The sequence below is a fragment of the Scylla paramamosain genome, chromosome 16 (assembly GCF_035594125.1).
Source record: "Scylla paramamosain isolate STU-SP2022 chromosome 16, ASM3559412v1, whole genome shotgun sequence".
NCBI lineage: Eukaryota > Metazoa > Arthropoda > Malacostraca > Decapoda > Portunidae > Scylla > Scylla paramamosain.
Window position 1 is genome coordinate 12,485,001 of NC_087166.1, and position 12,500 is coordinate 12,497,500.

General features: G+C 42.1%; 1 protein-coding gene and 1 long non-coding RNA gene across 5 annotated transcripts in view; one reads left to right on the forward strand and one right to left on the reverse strand.

Annotated features, from left to right (window-relative positions):
• Positions 1–12,500, forward strand: part of LOC135108059 (protein dimmed-like) — a 174,857-nt gene that overhangs the window by 151,090 nt on the left and 11,267 nt on the right. Inside the window, exons 4-5 of the mRNA XM_064018657.1 lie at positions 4,405–4,545; positions 11,377–11,626. Coding sequence (XP_063874727.1) covers positions 4,406–4,545; positions 11,377–11,626 — 390 coding nt within the window. The 5' untranslated portion in view covers position 4,405. The remainder of the gene's footprint in view (positions 1–4,404; positions 4,546–11,376; positions 11,627–12,500) is intronic.
• The window catches only part of LOC135108060 (uncharacterized), a 122,030-nt gene that overhangs the window by 19,961 nt on the left and 89,569 nt on the right, over positions 1–12,500 (reverse strand). The window lies entirely within an intron of this gene.

A 12,500-nucleotide genomic window follows, 5' to 3' on the forward strand; every position in this document is an offset into this window, starting at 1 on the left:
ATACAGACTTTACTAGATGATAACACTCTAGAATATAGTAACGTTCTAAAGCACACTAATGCACAACACTCCTACCCTCTCTTTACACTCCACTCTGCACTACATCAGATCATTATAGAATATACTAGCATCCTAAAATACGCTGACGCAACACCTAGCGACACCGTAGACGTTACAAAACAATATTCTAGTTACAATATTCTCTTCACCCTAAAAATAATTACACAACGCACTATTTACAGTCTCCTTTTACATCCTTGACATACTAACGCGATACCTATTAGACCAGAAATATACTTACAACGTAGAATACTGACACACTACACAGACACGCCCAATACACTTAAAATACACCAATACACTTAAATGCACTGTTACATTAGGTCCCAAGCATCCCGATACAATACACAACACAACACATCGCAAACCACACCATTGCAATAATGAAACACAATATGATCGTAACCTCCACAACACAATAGCAAGTAAAACACTAGAGCAGATTTGGAGAGCTCGTGCGGACGTATTAATTTGCAAAACCACGATGTACAATGCAATAACATGGAGATTTATACGCTGCCCTGACGACTCTTAAAAGAAACGCGTCACTATGAGAGGAAAAAGGCCACCACTGAAAGTCTGTGTTCTAGTATTCTGCAACACTCGCCCTGCCTTGCCTCGCCTCGCCTCGCCTGCAACATTCCTCCAAGCAGCGGTGCGTTGTGGTACAGATTGCAACACTCGCTTGAAATTCGCTTGTATTGCTGTGTATGTCAATAGGAGTTTTTGCAATAGTGGTTATCTTGTTTTAGTCCTACACTGTTTTTGTACCGTCTTCTGTCCTTTGCTTGGTCGAATGGGGTATAAATAAAGGGATACTTTTTCTCTTTCTCTCTTTCTCTCTCTCTCTCTCTCTCTCTCTCTCTCTCTCTCTCTCTCTCTCTCTCTCTCTCTCTCTCTCTCTCTCTCTCTCTCTCTCTCGAGGCGAAGACAATTGTATCAATTTTCAGGTTCCTTCCACCACCTGCTCTCTCTCTCTCTCTCTCTCTCTCTCTCTCTCTCTCTCTCTCTCTCTCTCTCTCTCTCTCTCTCTCTCTGTTCCCAAATCGAGAGTTTACGTCAGTTTTTTATCTTCGTTTGTTTGTTTTAGTCCTTTTTCTTTCCTTTTCTTTCTCTAGCTTTTTTTTTATTGATCCAGCCTCTTCTTTTTAATGAATCTTTGTATCTTTCTCTCTGGAATTCTAGTTAGTTTTTTTCCTGCTTTTCTTCTGTTTTTTTTTTTTTACTAATTTCCCTTATCTGGCTTCGAAAATTAATTGGCATTTGATCTAATTGTTCAGGAATATTTTAATAGCTCTGGACTTGTTTTGATCGTTCTATGCCTAAGCTTGTTTCTTAATTTAGACTTTTATCACGTCTTCTTGAACGATAATAGAAAAAAAAAAGTTATTTGTATAATTTTCTTGAACTATCTTGTGGGAAAACGGGATTCATATTTTTACTATGAATATTCATCTTACTTTCTTGAACGTCTTGGAGGAAAAGAGAGTATCTGAATGTTTGTCTCGCCTTTTTATCTTACTTTCTTGTACTATCTTGGGGAGAAAAAAAAAGATCTTGCACCTTGTAATCTTGTTATCTTGATCCTTATCTTAACTCCTTGAACAATCTTAGAGAGAAAAGAGATTCGTATCTTTAGCTTGACCTATATTTTGACTTCTCGAACTATCTTGGGGGAAGAAAAAGGATCTGTGTCCTTATCTTGATCTTTACCTTGAGTTCTTATACAATCCTGGAGGAAATAAAAGGGGTTTCTATTTTAAAATTTCACCTCGTAATTTCTATAATCATAAAAATAGTACAACTTTTTATAGTCATTCGTCTTTGAATAATAACCGTTAGCTGCATGTGTCTGTCTGTCTGTATGTATGTCTATCTGTGTCTTTCTCACTCTATTTCTCTCATTCCAGGAAAAGGTCACGTGGTGTCTGTCTCCCTCTATGTGTTTGTCCGTCTGTCTGTCTGTCAGTGCGTCTATAAATGTGCCTTTGTCCATTTGATCTTGTGTCTCTTGCCTCTACATGTATGTATGAGTGTTTAAGTCAGTCTCTCTCTCTCTCTCTCTCTCTCTCTCTCTCTCTCTCTCTCTCTCTCTCTCTCTCTCTCTCTCTCTCTCTCTCTCTCTCTCTCTCTCTCTCTTTGTCTCTCTCTCACAAGTCACTGTGGTCTGTCCCTCGTGTGATAACCTGAGAGAGAGAGAGAGAGAGAGAGAGAGAGAGAGAGAGAGAGAGAGAGAGAGAGAGAGAGAGAGAGAGAGAGAGAGAGAGAGAGAGAGAGAGAGACCTTAGAGTTAGCTCCATTATGCATTCCCAGGCGAGCGGGGTCTCCATCCCTCTATCAGTAAACATAACACGAGTCTTCGATGTCTGGCCGCATCTCCTCCTCGCCCTTTTCCTCGGCGCCCTCTTCACCTGCGGGTCCTTTCTCTCTAATCCGAAAATATCTCGCTAATCCCCCTCGAGATGGAGCTGCTGGGTGGATGGAAATAGTCGAACCAATGGGAAGCGTATGGCAGTTGTTACGTCAGTTTTACTATTGTTTTGTATACGAGAAATTATTTTTTGTTTTATGTTGAAGTTTGAGACGGCGGAAAGTTTTTGAGCAGGTGATGGAAGGTTAGGGATGCGATAAGTTCCGTTAGTTTTGTACGATAGTTTGACGTAATATAGAACATAATTTTGTTGAGTATGTTAACCTAACCTGCCCTAATGTAATCTAGCATATCTTCCATCCCCCCACGAAAAAAAAAAAAAAATGAAGTGGGTATCTTTATTTTATCTTAATCTGGTTTTTCAACTTAACACAACCGAACCAAACACAACCAAACAAACCATTAAATTAGACCGAGTAATTTGTTTTCCTAACTGTTTGCTGCTAAACTTAACCTAAGCTAACACAACCAAACAAACCCAAAATTAAACTAAGCAACTTCATAACGTAACTAAACTTCACCTAACCTAACCAGACACAACTAAACACACCCAAAATTAGAGTAAGCAGTTAATTTTCGTAATGCAGTAGCTAAACTTAACTAACTTAACCAAACACCCTCAAAATTACACCAAGTAGCTAATCTTCAGCACATCTCATCTTGGTCCACACTGCTTTTGTATTCCATCTCGCCTCCCGTCAGTCTTGCGTGGAGGAAGTCTGGCTGCTTCACGCCCAGGGAGTTTGGGGTTTATGAATGTCTGGAGTTACTGGATCGAGTGTGTTGGGTCTGGGTTATTTCGGGCGCCTGTGGAATGCTTGAGGTCCCCCAGCGGTACGGAACGTCAAATGCATGAGAAAATAGATTGAAAAGTTTGTGAGCTTGCTTTGATCATTGCCCACTGATATCCTGGACGTGAGATTGAGAGAGAGAGAGAGAGAGAGAGAGAGAGAGAGAGAGAGAGAGAGAGAGAGAGAGAGAGAGAGAGAGAGATAGGATGTTGAATGAGTTTGCTTTTCAGTTGTGACATTATGAAGAAGGGTGCATTTTTCTAATATATCATCTCTCTCTCTCTCTCTCTCTCTCTCTCTCTCTCTCTCTCTCTCTCTCTCTCTCTCTCTCTCTCTCTCTCTCTCTCTCTCTCTCTGTACCAACATCTCATCTATTTTGACACCTCTCATTACACTTCAATATTTTACTACTTTCCTCCTCCATCACATCATGTCCACCTCATCCGTCTTTACTTCATCTTCTCATTACTTTAAAATTGCCTCCCTCACCTCATTACCATATCATATCTGCCTCATCTCATCCCATCTCACAGTCACCTAAGATTCATGTCACCTGTATTACCATCCTTCTCCTCATCTATACTTTGTAAACCATCTTCTGTCACTTATTTCTTGCTCCTTCCTCCTCCTCGCCCTCTCCACCTCCTCCTAAAAGTTCCCTCCCTCACTCTCACTCATCTCCTCCGAACTTCTACTTATCTCCATTTGCCTCCCACGTCCTTCTCTCCGCCCCTCCGTTCTCTCTCTTTTTCTCTCTTTCTCTGCTTCCTTCCTTCTCTCCTTCCTCCCACGCCATGCATTATTAGCCTTCCAAAATCCAAGTCTTGGGGTATTTTAGTTGAAAAAATGCTGGGATGTATTTTTTCCCTCTCTTCCTCTCGACGTGTTGCAGAAGTTTGTAATCATGGATGCATAGATCAATGTGTGTGTGTGTGTGTGTGTGTGTGTGTGTGTTTTAGGTAATGAGTGTTGCACGGAAATCAGAGAGAGAGAGAGAGAGAGAGAGAGAGAGAGAGAGAGAGAGAGAGAGAGAGAGAGAGAGAGAGAGAGAGAGAGAGAGAGAGAGAGAGAGAGAGAGAGTATTGTATTCGTGACGTCACAGTCCTCCTCCCCCACTTCCAGAATGCGCCAGGTTCCAGGCATCAGCGTGGAGGGCCTGGACGAGGGCACGGCGCCCCCCCACCTCGACCCCCCGGCCACCCCCACCCCCCTCCACGCCGCCGTGTACGACTGGCACGAAGACGACGATGATGATGACTACATGTGAGTGTTTCTGTCATCACACACACACACACACACACACACACACACACACACACGGGCAAGCCTAAATATAACCACTGTTCCAGCTTTCCAACACACACACACACACACACACACACACACACACACTCTCTCTCTCTCTCTCTCTCTCTCTCTCTCTCTCTCTCTCTCTCTCACTTAATCTTCTTCCTAATTGTGGTTTTGCTAATGGCCTTGCTAATGAAATAATGATTGTTTCCTTTTCTTCCTTCATTATTCACTCTTGCTCAGGTATGACTAAAAGACTACTACTACTACTACTACTACTACTGCCGCTGCTGCTACTACTACTACTACTACTACTACTCTACTACTACTAGTGTTACTGCTACTATGGCTATTACTCACAGAAGCTTTTGTTATTTTCATCTCTCAGTAAAAGTTTATTAAGAAATTTTACGGGCTAACTCCTTTTTCAATTTATTTTTCACGCATTTTAACTTCTAATTTCATCTTCTTTTAGTTTTCGTCTCCTTTCACACACAGCTTGATTTCCCATTATGTTTCGAGTTATAGCTTACATTTTTGTGACTTCGAACCTTCTCTGTTTTCTCTTCCTGTACCTCCTCTTCGTCCTCCTCGCCCTCTCTTGACTCTATCGTGTAAAAAATGAGTGAAAATCCTCTACTTGTCTCTTTTTAAAGCATCGAATCATCCTTTACATAACGAAACTCTAAAGATCACATCCTTTTTATGGACTTATGAGAGACTTTTGCATCTTTACCTACTCGAACGGGAAATGAGAAACGCAAATATTTATCACCCGAGTCTTGTTTTCCTCCATCTTCCTTTCCTTCTCTCTCTCTCTTTGCCTTATCTTGTTTAGTTTCCCGCCGTTCACTCTCTGCTATAGTCCACAGTTTGTTCCTATCACCATTCTTCTTCGTTCTACCATCTCTACTGCTTATTCTGTCTCATCTAAAAGTTTTATGGTCTTGTTTGTCTTGTTTTGTTTCTCCTGGCTGTGTGTTACTCCATTTTGTTGCCTTCATTTGCTTGTTTACACTTCGTTTTCGTTACGTTTTCTTTTTCTCCATGTTGATGCTTTAATGGGTGACTACGCGGTTTGTGTTTTCTGTTTTTGATACATGAAGATCTTCACCTTATTTTGTCAACGAGTGATTCTTTTTCATGTTTTGTGTAGATTTTATAATAGTGACTCACGTAGGAAATTTTTATTCCCTGACTTACTATTATAAATTCAATGTAAGATAAAAAAAAAAATCACTCATTGATAAACTCAGATGAAGACAAATATCTTTATGCAATTCTTCCATTTGATCATTATTTTTCTTTTCACTTTTGTATAGACTTTGTAGTAAAGAAAGGTTTTAAACTGAACTGGTAGAGTGACCTTTCAAAGTATATATCAATCAAAACTGGAGACTGACCTTTACATCTTGCCCTCCCCGGTACTTTTTTCTCCTCACCTTAAAACAACTTCCCTTTATAATTCTCTCCCCACGACAAAGAGAAGGACATTTCCAGCTGCCCACTGCTCCATTTTTTCTCTCTTTCCATAAACGCGGGCAAGTTAAGACGAGAGCAAAAAAGTTTAGCAAGAAAATTCGCGGCCCCAGCTCCCGACGAAGGTGTAAGAGGAGGCAGGTTTCCAGGCTAAATTTATTAACTCTGGAAAGGCTTTGATAATCCCCGTTTGAAAATTTCCCTCTCGACCGCAGGAAGAGAGAAGGAGAGACTGAAAAAAAAGTGAGGAGAGAGAGAAAAAAAAATGTAAAATGTATGAGTGTTTGAGAGAATTCCAGGTGAAGAAGATATTAGTAAAGGAAAAGAAATGCGCCACTTAACCTACATTTCCTTTACGTCATATTCCTTGCCATTTCACGTCTCGCAGTTCATCATTTATAGGCGATTAAGGTGTAGCATTTCTGTGTATGCATACAGACTCACTCAACCTGTATTTTCTCTCGCCTCTTATGCATCTAGCTTTCTGTACTAGTTCGGGATTAGTTAGTAGTGAACAGGTATTAAATTTATCGTGTGCCTTGGTGTAGAGTAACGCTCATAATCTTCAGGAGAGAAACGTAAAGACGCCGTGAGTTTTATTAAGAATTCCATCCTTTATTTTTGTTCACGTTGCCAATGGAAAAAAGAAAAAAAAAAACAGAATAAGAAAAAAAAAAGGAATATAAAAAAATGGAGATTGTATATACATTAAGAGATAAATGAGCGTTGATATAAGCAGAGGGAATACAGTAAGATGAAATTTATCTAACGCTGAACCTGCAATACCTCTAATTTTCTTAATTCTGCCGCTTTTTTTTTTTTTCGTGGATGAAGTTCAGTATTGGTTTTTATTTCCTTTCAATACCTTATATATCATCCCTCCAGTCTTCTTCTTGTGAAAAATAAATGAAAGACTGTCAAAGATCAATGGAGCGGAGGTGAGCACAGTGGTGAAGCGCAACTAAAGCCAAAACCAGACATTTTTTATCTCTTTTCTTACATTTTTCTTATCTTTTATCTTTCTTATCTTTTCCGTGTTGCTCTACGCTCGTTAGTGTGACGAGGCAAGGAAGTCTCTCTCTCTCTCTCTCTCTCTCTCTCTCTCTCTCTCTCTCTCTCTCTCTCTCTCTCTCTCTCTCTCTCTCTCTCTGAGCTGCTTTTTTCCTTCTTTCGTCTTCTTTCCCTCACCGCCATGTCATATTCGTCGTGTTTCCCTGCAGAGTATGTGAACCCTTCGCTCTCTGCAGTACCTCCTCCACCTCCTCCTCCTCCTCCTCCATGGCATCAAAATACGTGAGTCGAAATTCCCAGAGCGCCGTGATGTCGATTGAGGGAAAGGCGTTTGTTGGTCTCCCGCTGTCACCTCTCGACACACACACACACACACACACACACACAACGAGCGACTTTATTGTCATACCAAATACCAGGAAGTGTATTTTCCCTTGCAGTATATTTTCTCCTTTTCCCCCCTTTTTCACTCTCTCTCTCTCTCTCTCTCTCTCTCTCTCTCTCTCTCTCTCTCTCTCTCTCTCTCTCTCTCTCTCTCTCTCTCTCTCTCTTCCCGGTGGAGGTGTATTTTTTGGTTTCTTATCTGAGGTTCATCTCATTTCACCTTTGCATGTAAATGATGTCTCTTTTAATATCATGTAGTGACGTCTTCCTCGTCGTCGTCCTCTCCCTCCTTTTCCTCCTCCTTCTCCTCCTCCTCCTCCTCCTCCTCCTCCTCTGCATATCTGATTCTGAATGTCGTATTAGATTAGTGTTATATATTCTTGTACGAGTTGTTTTTAGTATGTTTTCATTTGTAGTAGTAGTAGTAGTAGTAATAGCACCACCATCACCATTAGTAGCAGTAACAATAATAGCATCAGTAGTACCAGCAATAGGATTAGCATCTCAAAGACTCCCTTAGATGGAAGTAACACAGCAATTATAGCACAGAAGGAGAAGAGGAACAAAAATACTTCAGCTGATCACGAGTTATCGAGAAGAGGCAAGGAAATAACACTTGAGCTGGGACGAGGCGGTAGGAAGGAAGGAGAGAGAGAGAGAGAGAGAGAGAGAGAGAGAGAGAGAGAGAGAGAGAGAGAGAGAGAGAGCAGGATAGGATGAAGGGGAGAAGAGCACAAAGGAACAGAGAAGGGAGAACAAGCAGGAGGAGGATTAGAAAAGAGAGGCATTAAATGAGTTTTAGCAAGGGATGTTTGTCACTTCCAAATACACGTAAAAAGGGGGGAAAGAAATTATGTAAAAATCTGGTGGTTAATGACCAGAAAACATTGAGTAAAAAGAAGGGAAATGTAACAATGGCGTGAAATAGAAGGGAGTGGAAGTTGGCGGGGTTTGGTGGAGTGGCGAGAAGTTGAAAGTGAGTGTGTGTGTGTAGAGTGGATGATTTAGGTGAAGAGGTAGTGATGGTGATGGTGGTGGTGAGTGGATGAGAAAGAGAGAGAGAGAGAGAGAGAGAGAGAGAGAGAGAGAGAGAGAGAGAGAGAGAGAGAGAGAGAGAGAGAGAGAGATTCCAAAGACAGATGGTGAGAGGAGAGTGAGAGGATGATGAGAGGAAGCAGTTAAGCTAAATGGCGCTCTTCCCTGTTATCTTTTTCTTCCTTTTATCATCTCTTCCTCTCTTCCCCTTCGTTTATGTCTCTGCTTTCCTGATATACCTTTTTCTTTCTTCTTATTCTTCTCCTCTTTCTCTTCATTACCCAAGTCTCTCTCTCTCTCTCTCTCTCTCTCTCTCTCTCTCTCTCTCTCTCTCTCTCTCTCTCTCTCTCTCTCTCTCTCTCTCTCTCTCTTCCTCTTCCTCTTCCTCCTCCTCCTCCTCCTCCTCCTGATTAATTACTTTCTTTCATTTTATCTTTTAAACATCGAATTCATACTCTATTATCGTGAAAGCTCTCTTTCTCTCTCTCTCTCTCTCTCTCACACACACAAAAATGTTGCTTTTTCCAGTTATTGTTATCACAGAAATACATTTGCCTTCGTTTTCTTTCGCTTGTTTTGCTTTTGTATTTAATTTTATTTGTAGTTTTTTATTCTATTTTCTTTGTTTTTTTCTGTCTTTTCCCTCTGTTTGTTTATCACTTGGTGTATTTTCCCTTCCGAAGACTCTCGTGTTTCCTGCAAAAATGGCTACGTTGTTTTTCGTTCCTCGCAGTACTTCCAATTCTCTTAGGGGACACGTAACTCTCTCTCTCTCTCTCTCTCTCTCTCTCTCTCTCTCTCTCTCTCTCTCTCTCTCTCTCTCTCTCTCTCGCTTCCGTTGTCAATTCAAAAGAAGGAAAGACAGAAGAAGATGATGACAAGGAGTAAATATAGAAGAAGAGATAAAATACTCAGAAACAAAAGATATATTTATAGAAGAAGAGGAGGAGGAGGAGGAGGAGGAGGAGGAGGAGGAGGAGGACAGGGAGGATAATCAATTAGGAAACAGGAAAAGGATGAAGAACAGGAAGAGATAAAAGAAAGAGGAAAAAGGAAGCGGAGAATGAAAGAGAGCTGGAAGAGGAGGAGGAGGAGGAGGAGGAGGAGGAGGAGGAGGAGGAGGAGGAGGAGGAGGAGGAGGAGGAGGAGGAGGAGGAAAAATAGAACACTGTATCTTTGTTTACGGTTTCGACAAGTTGATTAACGTTGCGTCATCTTTTGGATCTTTAAAAGGAGAGAAAAAGTTCCCCTCCTCCTCCTCCTCCTCCTCTTCCTCTTCTTCCTCCTCCTTCTCCTCTTCCTGGTGCAAGCAAACAGACATCAGCGTATTGACACAAAGAAATGCTGACTAAATCCTTACAAAGACTTGGGATTAATAACCTTTAGAGACTAGTTTGCTTTCATTGGGAGGCGAGATTTCGAAGCTTTAGTAGTAGTAGTAGTAGTAGTAGTAGTAGTAGTAGTAGTAGTAGTAGTAGTAGTAGTAGTAGAGGTGGATGAAGAAGAAATGACAACTGTAGTATTAGTGGTAGGTATAGCAGCTCCATTTTCTTATTTTACGCAATAGTACGCAATCTTTAGTCTTTAAGTTTTTGAAGACAAAGAACAAAGAGAGGAGAGCAAGACACGTTTTCCTGTCACTATCACCATCACCACCACTACCATCACCATCACAACCCCCGCCCATCCACCATCCCCTCACCGTCCCTCAGTACACAACACCAGAACGCCGGAACCACCACCAAACACAAACACCTTCTTATATCCTTACAAACACGACACACTAGAGCCAGGCGGACAGAAGTGGTTTGGAAGGTATATAAATGCAGTTTGGATAAAGTTTTGCAGCTCTCTTTTGGCCCAACGAGAAGAACATTCCCTGAAGCATGTTGTGTAGACTGTAGCGTCCCCGTGTGGGTCTCCTTGGTTCCCTAATGAGACTGAATACTTAATGATAGGAGTGTGTTTTTTTTTTAAGTTATCCCTTGTTTTGTGCCGCTTTCTTTTGTTGTTATTTCCGTTGGTTATAATGAATGGTTTTAATGATTGATGTTTTATATATATATATATATATATATATATATATATATATATATATATATATATATATATATATATATATATATATATATATATATATATATATATATCTTTTTTGAGGGTCTGTGTTTTTCTTGTTTTGCCTTGCTGATTTTCGTGTTTTTTTTTTTTCAGCTTCTCACCTCCACACCATTTTCTCCTAAACCATGTGACATGTATTGTACGTGATTGGTGGACGACTATCGGCCCGAGCTAAATAAATTAAGGCCGAGAGCCGGCCTAGGGGGAGATCACCACTAGACTCGGAGGTGACCGCACCCTGTATTCTCTACATTAAATATTTAAAAAAGGAGAAGGTTCCATCCATTCCATCGCCCTTATCGCCAACTACACATCAGAAGGAGCGAGCCGCCACAAGACACACTACGTGGCGTATCAGTAGGCAGAAACAAGGGGAACACGAGCAGCATCAAGGATAGTAGTAGCTTAAGTAGTAGTAGTAGTAGTAGTAATCATAGCAATTTAAGCAGGAAGAGTGCAGCATCAGCATCAGCAACAAGGAGAGCACGAGGAAGCGCCGCCAGCCGGCACCCTATCAGCAGCACGCGGGTTGAAGGCTGAAGGCGTGCTATATGTTGCGCCAGAAATAGTATTATGGAGGGTAATGTCCAGTCCATAATGTGCGGCAGACACCCCGCCATTATCCCTCCCCCACCCCCACACGCCCCACCCTTCCCGCACCCCCATCACCGCCACCCCCAATAACATCCCTCACGCCCCTGCCTGCACACACCGGCCCTCACCATTACCCAGCTTAAACAACACAATATATTTCCATTATTTCTCTCTCGGCAGGTACGAACGAGGGGGGAAGAGGAGGCGACAGCGTCTATTGGAAGTGGGCGGGGCTGGCAGTGGTGACGTCACGGATTCTTCCTCCGTGAGCGATGACGTCAGCGTGGGCGTGGGCGGTGGGCGGGGAGAGCGTCGGAGCTCCGGGCGGCGCAAGCGGCCCTCCTCCTCCGCACGAGAGAGGAACCTCCGTCGGTTGGAGAGCAACGAGAGGGAGAGAATGAGGATGCACTCCCTCAACGACGCTTTCCAGGTGTGTGCGCGAGCGCGCGCGCGAATGTGTGTGTGTGTGTGTGTGTGTGTGTGTGTGTGTGTGTGTGTGTGTGTGTGTGTGTGTGTGTGTGTGTGTGTGTGTGTGTGTGTGTTTAAATTTACTTAATTTCTTCTTGTTATTCTTGATCTATATTATTCTCTCTCTCTCTCTCTCTCTCTCTCTCTCTCTCTCTCTCTCTCTCTCTCTCTCTCTCTCTCTCTCTCTCTCTCTCTCTACCTGCGTCTGGAATTAATGTGGTCCCTTCCTTCATTCATTCATTCATTCATTCATTCATTCACTTTCCTACTTAATCATTTCCTCACGTAAATTTCTCCCTCCTTACTTCCCATCATCCCTTCCTTTCCTCTTTCCTCTTCCCTCCTCTCATTTCTTCCCCTCTCACTCTCCCACGCCTTCCTCTCACTCTCACTCAGAATTTCAGGAACTAACACTCATATCTTTCCAAAAACAAGTTATTAGCTGTGGACAAGAGAGTGTGAGTGTGTGTGTGAGTGTGTGTGTGTGTGTGTGTGTGTGTGTGTGTGTGTGTGTGTGTGTGTGTATATATGTGAGTGTGTTTGCACCGAAGAATGTCAAAGGAGGGAAGTACAGAGAGAGAGAGAGAGAGAGAGAGAGAGAGAGAGAGAGAGAGAGAGAGAGAGAGAGAGAGAGAGAGAGAGAGAGAGAGAGAGAGAGAGAGAGAGAGAGAGAGAGAGAGAAAGAGGGGGGTGACTGAGGTAACAAAGGAACACGATGCTCTCTTGTTTAAGGACTGTATTCCCAAGGTAGTGGTGGTGGTGGTGATGGTGGTGGTGGTGGTGGTGGTGGTAAAGAATATTTGAAAACCTTTTATTTTTCTTACCACGAAGATTCA